This window comes from Gouania willdenowi, chromosome 3, assembly GCF_900634775.1.
Source record: "Gouania willdenowi chromosome 3, fGouWil2.1, whole genome shotgun sequence".
Taxonomy (NCBI): domain Eukaryota; kingdom Metazoa; phylum Chordata; class Actinopteri; order Blenniiformes; family Gobiesocidae; genus Gouania; species Gouania willdenowi.
In genome coordinates this window covers 28,329,715-28,342,487 of record NC_041046.1, presented here as the reverse complement: position 1 = coordinate 28,342,487, position 12,773 = coordinate 28,329,715, and the positions used below count along the sequence as shown (strand labels likewise).

At 38.2% G+C, this 12,773-nt stretch overlaps 1 protein-coding gene across 1 annotated transcript; it reads left to right on the top strand.

Moving 5' to 3' along the window:
• Window positions 1–1,094: 1,094 nt before the first annotated feature.
• On the top strand, window positions 1,095–11,014 carry eif4g2a (eukaryotic translation initiation factor 4, gamma 2a). The gene is made up of 20 exons (XM_028473923.1): window positions 1,095–1,111; window positions 4,090–4,140; window positions 5,050–5,169; window positions 5,254–5,356; window positions 5,436–5,564; window positions 5,657–5,723; window positions 5,838–5,989; window positions 6,128–6,238; window positions 6,317–6,499; window positions 6,627–6,765; window positions 6,837–7,000; window positions 7,098–7,205; window positions 7,310–7,414; window positions 7,505–7,600; window positions 7,676–7,891; window positions 8,806–9,064; window positions 9,187–9,391; window positions 9,468–9,676; window positions 9,756–9,877; window positions 9,982–11,014. Exons 1-20 carry the CDS (start codon window positions 1,095–1,097, stop codon window positions 10,045–10,047), a joined length of 2,622 nt encoding a protein of 873 aa, XP_028329724.1. The 3' UTR covers window positions 10,048–11,014.
• Window positions 11,015–12,773: the final 1,759 nt, after the last annotated feature.

Genomic DNA, 12,773 nt, shown 5'->3' with positions numbered 1-12,773 from the left:
TTTACCTTTAGCCACTGCTGTTTCATCTGGATTGTGCAGACTCTTGTTTACTTTGTGTAGTTTTGGTCAAAGTTTCGTAGTTCTCTTCCTGTTTTCTTGGGTTAAAATATAAAGGGATGAGTGTCTTCAGTCGTATGTATTAACCTGTAAAATATTATTCTGATTATATAGGATTTTTTATTTATTTATTTTATGATGATCAACATCAAAGAGTCCTTTGTAATTGTATTTCACTATGTCATTGTCAACGAATCTGTAATGGACTGTCACCCTGCCCAGGGTGTACCCCCCCATCTAGGCCTCTGAGTGCTCGAGATAAGCAGTCAATGAATGAAAACAGTCTGGATATACTGGATATACTGGTATAACCTCATTACCAGTTGTTTTTTCCCGATTTTAGTAACGTTCGAATTTGCGTCAGGAACAATTATTGTTGACCTAATTTTATATAATGGCACGCGAGTAGTATCTTGATTTACAGAGCGACTAACCAGTCCAGTCTAGCCTTCATGTCATTTACTGGCAGATGAAAGAAGTGACTCAATCTGCTGAGTCACTGTGAACAATAGATTATCAGAATCTCAGTATGTGGCCATACCAGCCTGTCATTGCCCAATCCCGTTAGATCTCGGAAGGCTCCCTGGGCCTGGTTAGTAGTTGGGTGGGAGACCACTGAGAATTCCAGGTGCCACAGTGGGGTGGCAGTCACCCCAATATGTCATTGTGTCCTTGGGCAAGGCACTTCACCCACATTGCCTAGTATGAATGTAGTGAGTGAGTGTTGGTGGTGGTCGGAGGGGCCGATGGCGCACTTTGGCAGCCTCGCTTCCATCAGTCTGCCCCAGGGCATCTGTGGCTACAATAGTAGCTTACCACCACTAAGTGTGTAGTGAAAGAATAATCCCTTAATTCTGTAAAGCGACTTTGAGTGTCCAAAAATGAGCTATATAAAATTGATGAATTATTATTATTATTAACTATTGTGTAGTACACTCACTGACATAACTTCAAACTGGGGACAAAATGCTGAGTGTGTAAACAATTTCTAAACAACTCTAAACTTGTCTTTGAGTAAATGCCCTGCAGCTGACCCAATGGAAGATGTGAGGAGGTGAGTAATGAAACAGAATTAGTAAGTGTTCAAAAATGGAAGTATGATACAACCAGCCCCAAACAATTTGATGCCTTCTTAAATTGTATTACAGATTATGTTGGAAATTAAGGCAATTTTCACTTGCTCCACCTTTCCAAAACTCAGGTATCAATCACTGGTCCTGAGAATCCCCTATTTATTTATTATTAGTAAAAAAAAAAAATTAAAAAAAAATTTAATTAAAAAATCATAATACTCTTTGTTTGTAAAATATGTATATATAAATATATATCTGATACAGGGGAAATGCATGAGGAAACCAAGGGGAAAAGAAAAGAACAATGACAATCAATACTTAGCCTGTATGGGGGAAAAACAACAACATTAACTAAGTGTTTATTGACTTAAAGTAATAAAGCCTGATCATTTTAACATATGTGCACTTTTTGTAGCCTGGATTTAATCTCTATGACTGAGGTAGGGCTGCACAATTAATTGAATTTTAATTGTGTTACAATTTTGGTTGAAACGATTAAATACATCTGATCGTCGGCAAGACTGACATTTAAAATATGGGCTCTGCACTCCGTAATAATGTAATTATTTTGTTAGCATTTGGTACATTTAAAATTCTTGGGTTAGTATCATTTTTATTTAAAGCTTCATTTTGCACTGAAATCTGTACACATTGTTTGTTTGAAAGTAGCTTAATAAAAAAGTTCCCCCTTTCCCCCTGACATAATAAATAATAGTGATTATAATTGTGATTACAATATTGATCCAAATAATCGTGATTATCATTTTGGCCACAATTGTGCAGCCCTAGACTGAGGGTGAGTAATTAGTTTCATGACATGTTTGTCCATAGTGACAGAAGCATAATATCACCAGTTATAAAATGAAATTAGCTGTAACAGTAGTAAATCATCTATAGATGCAGTTACCAAAAATGTGTGTCAACGAAAAAGAAAGTCAAATTAAAAGGGATTATCCATAATAAATTAAGTAAAAGAGGAATTTCCGTGTTTTGTGTGTGTAGTTACCCTGTAAACAGGAGCAGGTTGTGAAATCTTCAGGTCCTTTTAAGGCACGCTGCGTCAGCACGCTCGGATGGTGACGTCAAATACCCTCCTGGTATATCAACCGGTGGCCACGTGACGTAGACGAATAGCCAGCAGTCTTTTTCTTTAGCCGACCCGGCAATCAGTCGGCGTATTTTTCTTCTTCATTTTCCATTTCTAACTTCAATTTGAAGTTTACTACGACGTTTCCGTGTTTATTTTAAAACTCTGATTTCAATTTCATCTCTGGGGAAAACAACGACAATAGTAACACTGACGCTCCTTCGGTGAGGGTAAGTCTTTTCGGCGAGCTAGCTAACCGACCGACAGGTCTGTTCGGAAGTTCACAAAAAAGAGCAATACAATCACTTATTTCTAGGTAGGTGTCCTAATCAACATTGTGAACTTTCTCTTGGCCAATTTTCTGATTACATTAAGCGCGACCAAGGAACAAATGGTTGTTTACGACGCTAGCTATTAGCTAACTGGTGTCTCGGGTCTTCTGGTATCAGTGTCATATGATGACCGACTAACAAATGGCTGCCTTTTGTAACTGAGATTAGCTAACAATGACGCCACATTGTACGTTGAGCAGGTGTTTCCACGGCTTTCACTGTTCTTAGTGTGTAAATGCGTTGTGTATCTACTACTCAAAGGCGTACACAGGATTCGCTATATCATGTTAAGGCAAGGCAAATTTATTTGTGGATTCTGAAGGCTAATAAGTGGTTCAAACACAATTGTCTGTATGTTTTCATTACTCATACCTTGTCTCGGGTTACGGTGTTTTCCAAATGTGCTCCTATATTGCACAATGATCTTTATACGTATCTATTCTGGAAAAAGTTGGTCATTGGTCGCTGATAGGACCAGTATATCCATACCACCAGCGGCTTGAAGAACAAAAACCTCTCGGGCTGTGGACATCCGGTATGTGAACAAAGACCCACCAGACCCAGCTATTTTTTTCCGTCATAATCTTAAAACGGATAGGCCTACATGTAAAACTTAATTAAACTCGTTTCTTTGTGTGAAATTTAAATCCATGGACGTTATCAGCGAAAAAATAATTGCTGTGTTTTTGGTGTTTGTTGGTCGCCAGTTTAAAAAAAAAAACTGAAGAAAACGAATGATCTAAAATGTCATGTGTTTTGTATCAGACATGTTTATCTTTAGTTTCGATACACAGTGTACTCAAGTAGCGAGTTTCCAACAATAAACCACGTCACGGGTTCCTGGAACTGCGGTGTTTCTGTTCAGCCTAAGCGGAGTCATCTGGTCCAAGTCTTTCGTCTTTGTTGGTTGATTTAAGGTCACCTGTTCTCGGATATAGTTACCAGTATTTATGTGTTGCTCGGACTTACGGGTTACCCCGTGTCGGCTGAAGGGAAACACAAAGTGACTGGGCCTCGGGTCTTCGACACTTCCTGGCCTGGTGTGTGCTAGGCCAGTAGCAATGTGCTAACACGCTAGCATATCGCATGGGTTTCCAATGACACGTGTTTGTGTTCATGTACTCGATTTCTGTATATATATATATATATATTTCTTTACCTCACACTTGTGTCCATGTTATATAATATATATATATATATATTTCTTTACCTCACACTTGTGTCCATGTTATATAATATATATATATATATATATATATATATAAATATGTTCAATGATTGTTTCCTTCTCTGTGTACCCAGGTCACCATTTCCTGTCCTACTAAAAAGAAGCTTGGATTCTTTTCAAATATCATCTGTTAAGCCGCCAAAGTGGAGAGTGTCGTTGTACCAGGGGGTCCTTCTCGTTTTAGGTATTTTAACGCCGTCAATTTTCCTCATTACATTCAGAAACCAAAATGCCAAATGGGCTCATACACAATGCTGAGGTTAATGTTAAGCTAAAATAAATTTTCTTTATTTTTATTTTTTTGTATAACAGTGTAGGGGGAGGAGGTGCGCCTCAGCACTATCCCAAGACTCTCGGCAACAGGTGATTTTTATTTATTTTTTATTTTACTTTTTGTTTGCTAGTCTTCATATATATACATGACATACATATTGAAATGATATGACATTACAATAACCTGCATAAAACACCATTGCTCCGAGGTTTGGCAGCCCCATGGTTAATGCTCCAATTGCTGTTGGTATCTTTCTGGATGTACTGGTTTAACAATCCTCACCAGTTTGTCTGACTTGCGTTATTAATTTCAATGGATTGAATAATTTGCCATTTTAAGTAGTAATTGGTAGTACATTAATAAACAAAACTTAAACTAAGTTTATTGCTTTTGTTTGGTCTTTATTCCTGTATTTCTAAATGTGCTTATTTTATTAGTGCAAAAAAAGTTAATGGATTCGGATGTGAAAATTGTACAGAGTTTCTAACATTGCTGCAATTTGTAGATTGTAACTATGCTCTTGAAAATTATCTTTCAAATGGTCTAATGCTTTAATTGAGAAATTTTTACATATACTTGCATAAACGGCAGATAAATGTCATTTAGTTGCTATGGCAGTATGTTTAGCTTGCAAAAAACATCTTATTCTTTAGCGCGGTGATGGCATGTTTTTCTTTTCTTTTTAACGCCTTCTAAGCAATCGGCAATAAAAGTAAACTATAAATCCATTAAAACCGAAACGGATGTGCACTGAATATACAAATTGGACACTTCCACTGTTAAGGCTGCTAGTACTTAAATTTGTTTTAAATATTTTGCACACTGCTTGGTCTAAAATGTAGTTGTAATCTGAACTCCAGAGAATCTCAATTTAAGGGCTGTCAAACACAAGTCCAGTATCACAATAATAGTCTACACCTTCAACCTCATGAGTAGGGGTTTGTTTTACTGGTAACTATGTGAGTTTTAATACTGGCTTTGTTTTGTCTCTGTGGCAGCGAGTTCCTGGGGAAGACCTCAGGTTCTGGCGTTCAGAGATGGGTACCTTCTCGAAGCACTAGACGAGAGGCCTCCAACGAGAAAAGGCAAAATGATGCTAACTTCAGGAAAGTGAGAGGGTAAGTGGATTTCAGTTTCTAGAAGGCAGATAATTTATGTATTAAGTGAAATATTTGTGGACTTTTTTTTATTTTTTATTTTAGCATACTAAATAAGCTGACTCCTGAGAAGTTTGACAAACTATGCCTGGAGCTTCTAAATGTGGGTTTAGATTCAAAGCTAATCTTGAAAGGTATCATCTTGCTGGTGAGTATTAATTCAGCATGGTTTATTTAATACTAATCTATTGGGCCATTTCCCTGAAATTGTGTTTTGAAATGTTCAGATTGTTGACAAAGCCCTTGAAGAGCCAAAGTACAGCCAGCTGTATGCTCAGCTATGTCTGCGCTTGGCAGAGGATGCTCCAAACTTCGAAGGGCCTGCAGAAAATCAAGCAAATCAGAAGCAGAACACAGTAAGATTATATTAGTACAATTTTCAGTGGAAGTTTTTTTTTTTTTTTTTTTTTTTTTAATTGTTTTGATACTATGATTTATTATTTATCAGACTTTCAGAAAACTTCTGATTTCTAAGCTTCAAGATGAGTTTGAGAATCGTGCCAGAAATGTCGAAAGTAAGTACACGCAAGGGTCATTGTAATAAATTTGGATAAATAACGTAGATTGTGTTAATTGACCTGGAAGAGCTTTGAATTTATTTATTTTTTCCTCCACCCTTTACCCTCCAGCTTTTGACAAAAATGACAACCCACTTACCCCAGAAGAGGAGGAGCAACGTGGTATTGCAAAACTCAAAATGCTGGGTAACATCAAATTCATCGGTGAACTTGGCAAGCTTAACCTCATCCACGAATCTATCCTTCATAAGTGCATCAAAACAGTGAGTTTCCTCTAATTGCATCTAGAAAAAAAACTTGCTCTATCTGTTGAATATATTTAGTTGTGGGATTACAAATGTGGTAGTGTGTATAACATTTCTTTACATGAGTTTAGGTATTCAACTTATTTGTTCCCCCAGCTTTTGGAGAAGAAGAAGAAAGTCCAACTCAAGGATATGGGGGAAGATCTGGAATGCCTCTGTCAGATAATGAAAACTGTGGGACCTAAGCTTGATCACGACAAAGCAAAGGTGTGTAAATGTATTGTTCAGGATTAATTGGGTTGAAAAGTAGAATTTATTCGAGGTTAACCCAAACTCTGCTTTTAGTCTCTGATGGATCAGTACTTTGGGCGTATGCGAGCCTTGACGAACAACATGGAGCTACCTGCACGGATTCGTTTCCTGTTGCAGAACACTGTGGAGCTGCGGGCTAACAACTGGGTGCCTCGCAAAGCTTACATTGATAACGGACCAAAGACCATCCATCAAGTTCGACAGGATGCAGTAAAGGTTAGTTTAGGAGATCTAAGTTGAAGGGTGTATATTTCATAAATCTATTGCCTGTTAAATTTTAAATTACATTGCACTGTTAGTTTTAGAGTCAATGCTGTTTTAAAGAAGAAACTCTTTTCCATAGGATTTGGGAGTTTTCATTCCTCCCTCAAACGATTCAATGAGGAATGACTTCTTTAGAGAGAACTCCTTCCTGCCCTCAAAAATAAAGTTCGACAGGGAAACATTCAGTGGGCTGGCTGATATGTTTGGACAAATGCCAGGTAAGTTTAGAAGACATGGCAACAAAAATGTGAATGCTTAAGTTGAATTTCACGTTACGTTTGTTTTTCAGGAATTGGAATTGGAACTGGTCCAGGTGTAATTCAGGACCATTACTCGCCCACCATGGGGCGTCATCGTACCAACCAAATCTACAACGGTCATGTTGGTAATGGCAATGGTTCAAGCCAGACTCAGTTTGAAGGTGGAAGCAGGCTGTACAATAAACACAACCAGGTACAAACTGTTGAGAGATATTTTACAATGTACCTTTAATATTGGCGCCTGTGTTTAACTGTTTTGGGGTTTGTTTTTTTTTCCTTTTAATCACTAGGGGCAGAGTTCTCCAGTGTTCAGCCATAAGCAGAATCACTCCATACAGATGCAGTCTAAGGACATGGCTCCACGGTTCAGCAAGAAGGGCAAAGTCAACGCTGATGAGGTATAATTGAATATTTTAAATATAATGTACATTTTACTTTTTTGCATATGAAATGCTTTTATGTGACAATTGTTACAATGCTTGCTTTTTTTCCTCATTTTTAGATCAGTTTGAGGCCATCACAGTCCTTCATGCTGAATAAGAACCAAGTGCCAAAGCTACAGCCCCAGATGACTGTGCTTCCTCGGGCTGGTTCCCCATTAGGACAGGTACCAAAGCTGGATTAAAATAAATACCCAAGAAACAATGTTGAAATGGTAGATTTTAGGGAATGCTTATTTTGCTTTGTGTTTCTACAGCTTGGCCTGAAAACCAACCCTCCTCCTATACAGGAAAAACCTGCAAAGACTATTAAAAAGGCTCCTCCTACTAAGGAAGAACTGCACAAGATGACTGTAAGGGCTGTGTGAACTTTACGTTACACAAACCTTAAGATTACCACCTAACTGGTTTTTGGTTGGTTTTGGCAGGAGACTCTCATGACTGACTACATGAACAGCAAAAACACAGATGAGGCAGTGAATACTGCAAAGGAGATGAAGGCTCCTAAGCACCTTTTGTCTGAGATGCTGAACAAGATTTTGGTTTCTTCTCTTGAACGTTCAGATGAGGATAAGGAACTTACGAGCAGCCTAATTCATGCTCTCTGCACAGAAGGTCTCGTTACAGGAGAAAACCTCTTACAGGTAACTGGTTAGCTGTTATATGTTTGTTCAAGTTAAATTACTTTTATCTCATCAAAGAGTATTGTATTTTCTGTGGTTTATATTGTACTGGCTTGTTTTCCAGCAAGTCTACATAGACTGGGCAATATATCAAGATTCAAAATGTATAGTCTTCTATTTTGGCGATATAGAAAATTACAATATCAATATATATTTCATAGCTCATTCTGTATTAAAATACTTATTTTACTAGTTGCTGTTTTTGCTACTTCTCAGAAAAGCAGTTAAGTGGGTTTCTGAGTGTGTCCTAACCCAGACCTTTCATCTAAACAAGCCACACTACAGAACTCACTCGCACTTGCTGTCTCTTATAGAAGGAAAAGCTGAAAGTCACACACATGGCATGACTTTGGATCATATTTCATCAGCAAATTTAACCCAGAATAGTTTTTCTGGTATGACTATTTGAATTGAAAATATTCAGATTTATATTGTATATCACCATATTCAGATATATTTTTGTCCATATCGCCTAGCCCTAAGTGTACAATTGTCCTGCCCCACATCTGCATTTCACTCAATCAGCTTTTGGTAATTTTTTACTGTAGGCTGCGGCTCTCCTTTTCTCTACACAAACTGGTGGAGATCTTAAATCAGTGGTTCCCAATCTTTTTTTTTTGTCCCGTGTACCCCCTTTGCATTTTTTGTCAAATCATGTCTACCCCTCTTTGTATCATTAGTAGTACCCTCTTCATAATTTCATATACTTTTTAATTTATGGAACAGTGGGAACATTTATGGACTGTGTGAAAACTTGTTGAAAAATCACTCTGCTTTACTGTGTTCTTCCTCAACCTTAAATAAAAACAGTGGCCTACATGCTGGCAAACAGTAAATGATAAACCTTGATTTTATTTTATTTATTTTTTAAACAGGCCTTTCAAGGTGTCCTGGATCAGTGTCCAAATATTGAGGAAGAAATTCCACTAGTGAAGTCCTACTTGGCCCAGTTGGCAGCACGAGCCATCATCGCTGACCTGATGAGCATGGCAGACTGGGCCCATCAGTTGGAAAATGGTGCCCATTTCCCACTCTTCCTGCTGTGTCTGCAGCAGATGGTCAAACTGAAGGATCGCGACTGGCTGACCGATCTGTTCCAGCAGAGCAAGATCAACATGCTGAAAATGCTACCTGGTACGTCTCAGATTAAATTAGCTACTTCTGCCATGTGTGTGACAGGTATAAACCTGGCTTGTTTCAGCTTGTTTGACTTGTGGTGTTTGCAGTTATTGAATGTATCATTTTCACTGCTTTAGAAATTGACCAGAAAAAGGACCGGATGCTGGAGATTCTGGAGGGCAAAGGTTTAAGCTTTTTGTTCCCACTCATGAAACTGGAAAAGGAGCTGCTAAAGCAGATCAAAGTGGATCCATCTCCACAGTCAATCTATAAGTGGATCAAAGACAACATCTCTCCAAAACTCCACACCGAAAAGGACTTTGTCAACATCCTCATGACGAGGTATGTGAGTGTGTTAATGAAGTGGGTCATGCATGAGTTCAGATCAGTCTTTTCATCTAACGTGTTTCTCTTCCAGCTTCTTGCAGTACATTGCATATGAGATCAACCCCACTGATGACGGTGAGCAGTTTGCTGTACCTAGCAAGGAACAGCTGGATGAGGAGAAACAGCTGTTGCTCTCCTTCAAACCTGTGATGCAGAAGTTCCTCCATGACCACGTCAACCTGCAAGTCAGCGCGCTGTATGCTCTGCAGGTGCACTGCAACACCAAGGCTTTCCCCAAAGGTCAGTGTAAACGCCTGCTATTTCATGGCAGCTTTGACATGGGTAAATGCACAATGACTAATTGTTGTTCTGCTTCCAGGCATGTTGCTGCGTTACTTTGTCCACTTGTATGATATGGAAATCATTGAAGAAGAAGCCTTCCTTTCATGGAAAGAAGATGTCACCCAGGAATATCCAGGCAAAGGAAAAGCATTATTTCAGGTACATTTTCTTCACATGTTTATATCTGTAATCCCTAAATATGCACATAAGGCCTATGTTTTGGACTACGGTACCGTTGATTAAAAGTACTCTTTCTGGCCCAGGTGAACCAATGGCTGACCTGGCTGGAGACCGCAGAAGAGGAGGAGTCGGAAGACGAAGATTACTGATAAACAGGCCAAAGCCAATGTGTTACCATGATGCAATTTAATCCTTTTGTTGTTGTACTTTTTACCTAATTGTGTTCTTGTAGCCAATGGCAGTTCATTCCATCATGAGATGTTTTTACCAAGCAGGCCATAATCACCTCTTCATCACAGCAGTTTGACTTTTTCTACTTTTCTATTTTAACGACTCATCAGATGTTTTATACATTTGTTATTTTGGATTCCGACTTTTTCTTTTTTTTTTTTTTTTAAACAATAGGCAGTATTTTGCAGAAAGATGCACCACAACTTGACCCACTATGCCTTTATCATCTGGTAGGTGTCACAAAGTGCTGCCATAATGAATTAAAAACTGTTTACAAAGAGAGAAAAAGCCTCTTCAATGTAAAAAGGTCTCATTGTTAAATTAGGATTTAATCAGTTTTTAGATGCACTTTGCCCAACATCTTGAGTCGTTGCAATGGTAAATTATGCTTTCTCGGATTAGGTAAAGCGATCTTGAGTTGCAGGGTTCTGCTGCTGTTATGGTGGGTTTCTTGTGCTTGAAAATAAACTATTGTTTAAAAATTCTTAAACTATATTTAATCACAACAGTAATGAACTATTTTACTTGCACAATATTTCATTAACTTACATCAGGTTTATTGTTGAATATTTTATCGCGTATGACGTTTGTGCTGTGTTGAGTAAGTGTGGCCTTTTTAATTTATCCATTCAGAAGGATATACCTCTAATGTATCTGGGACTATACTTGAATGTCTCGGTTTTGCAACTGAGACGGCCAAAGCTTAGTTTCCTTAGCAACGGTTGTTCACTACTTATGGAGTTTTCACGTCTGCCGTTTATGTCTCTGTTTTTATCTTTATATTGCAGAGAATGTTCTTCAGGTGTACACCCTGACTTGGATGATCACTGTAACATTGTGTACATCAGCAGATTGACCTTGAATAAAGTTTAACAGTCAAATCATTATTGGGTTTTCTCTGTCTGAAAGTTGAAAAAACACAGGAAATATCACCTCAAAACCACTTGTGCGTTATTCTCATTATTACTTTGCCTGCAAATGGGCTGTTGTGGGGTGTTAAAATTCCACTTTGTGGGTAAAAACTTAAGCTAAGTAAATGACCTTTATCGTTGCCCTCCTTAACCTGGTATATATGGATGTATTTCATGGGGTTTTTCAGTGTTGACCACAATTCTAACCAGAGCACGTAAGAGTGCAAAACTCCAAGTTTAGAGATGCTGAGTCAGCAGCAGGTGGTAATGTAGAACAGCCAGAAAACCACTCTATGCTCCAAAATGGTTTTGGATACTGTACTCACAATACCTGCCCGAGCATCTTTAAAATTTAACTCATTCTTACTTTTGATATTGTTTATCAGCTCACCAAATATCATTGAACTTTTTTTAACAAACATCCACATTAATAAACAAATGCCGATTTAATTTAAAAAAAAAAATACAATCTTAATACAATGTTTAAAAAAAAAAAAAAAAAAGCCTTGGTAACTCTATCAGTCTAGTTTCCATAAAAAAAAAATGCTGCTGAAACGGCCTTTGTCCAGTGATATGTCTGCTGATTCTGGAAATTGCACTGTTCTCGTGCTCTTGGTTCTGTCCTCAGCAGGACCTGGTGGTCAACAGTGTCAAAGGCTGAGAAGATTGAGGGATCAAGTAGGACTGTCAGGGTCAGTGCTACAGTGGTTCTCCTCATTCATCTGGGCGTAGCTTTAGTGTGACAGCTAACCAAATAAGGTCTGAGTCAGCAGATTTGTGTGGAGTCCCTCAAGGCTCCGTTTTGGGACCTGTCTTATAGGCCGTCTGAGATGCAGAAGCTTAACTCCCTACTGCATTGTTTAGTGGAAATAAAACAATGTTTAAGCGATAGCTCTCCGCAACTAAATGTAGACAAAACAGAAACACTTATTATTGCCCGATATCTCAATTCCAGGAATTAAACAGTACTTCGGTGACTTAGGCCAGTCTAAGTCAAGTCTGAGAAAATTGTGAGTTATCTTTAACAAAGACATGTCATGAGTGCAGCACTGTAAGCAGCTGACGAGGAACTGCTTCTTCCAACTAAAGAAAATATCTATACTCAGGAAAATGGTGTCACGGAATGATTTAGCGCTCATCATTCATGCTTTTGTCTTAATGTTTAGACTATTGTAATAGTTTGTTTTCATGATGACCAAGAAGGAGCTGTCTCGACTGCAATTAGTGCAAAACTCGGCAGCGAGAATTCTGACCTGTACAAATAGGAGGACTTACAGTATATATCCCTATTCTAAGAGAACTTAATTGGCTGCCAGTGTCTTTTAGGATACATTTTAAAATTCTTGTTGTAGCCTTCAGAGCCTTGCAGGGTCAGGCTCCTTCTTACAGTACATTAGTGATTAGATCCAGCCTTACACCCCCTGCTCGGGCACCTTCAAAAGCCAACTTAAGACCCATTTATTTGTTCAAGCTTTTCATTAGCTACTCTTGGGCTGCTATGATTTTATGTTGTCATGGCCTTTTATACTGTGTACTGTTTTTGCTTTTATACTGTGTTGGGAAGCACTTTGTGGCTTTTTGTCAGTGAAAGGTGCTATAAAAATAAATGTTACTTGCTACTTACTAATGTGGGTGATTTGGCTTTATAAAAATAATCTAAATCTGTCTACAATATAGGATCTATTATGTTACATTAATGATTATATTGGATTTTAGATACACTGATGGTACTT

Excerpts from the sequence above, each read along its gene's own strand:
- eif4g2a (XM_028473923.1), top strand. Across the intron at positions 6,500-6,626 it reads TTCGACAGGATGCAGTAAAG|GATTTGGGAGTTTTCATTCC; the intron begins GTTAGTTTAGGA and ends TCTTTTCCATAG. Across the intron at positions 7,001-7,097 it reads TGTACAATAAACACAACCAG|GGGCAGAGTTCTCCAGTGTT; the intron begins GTACAAACTGTT and ends TTTAATCACTAG.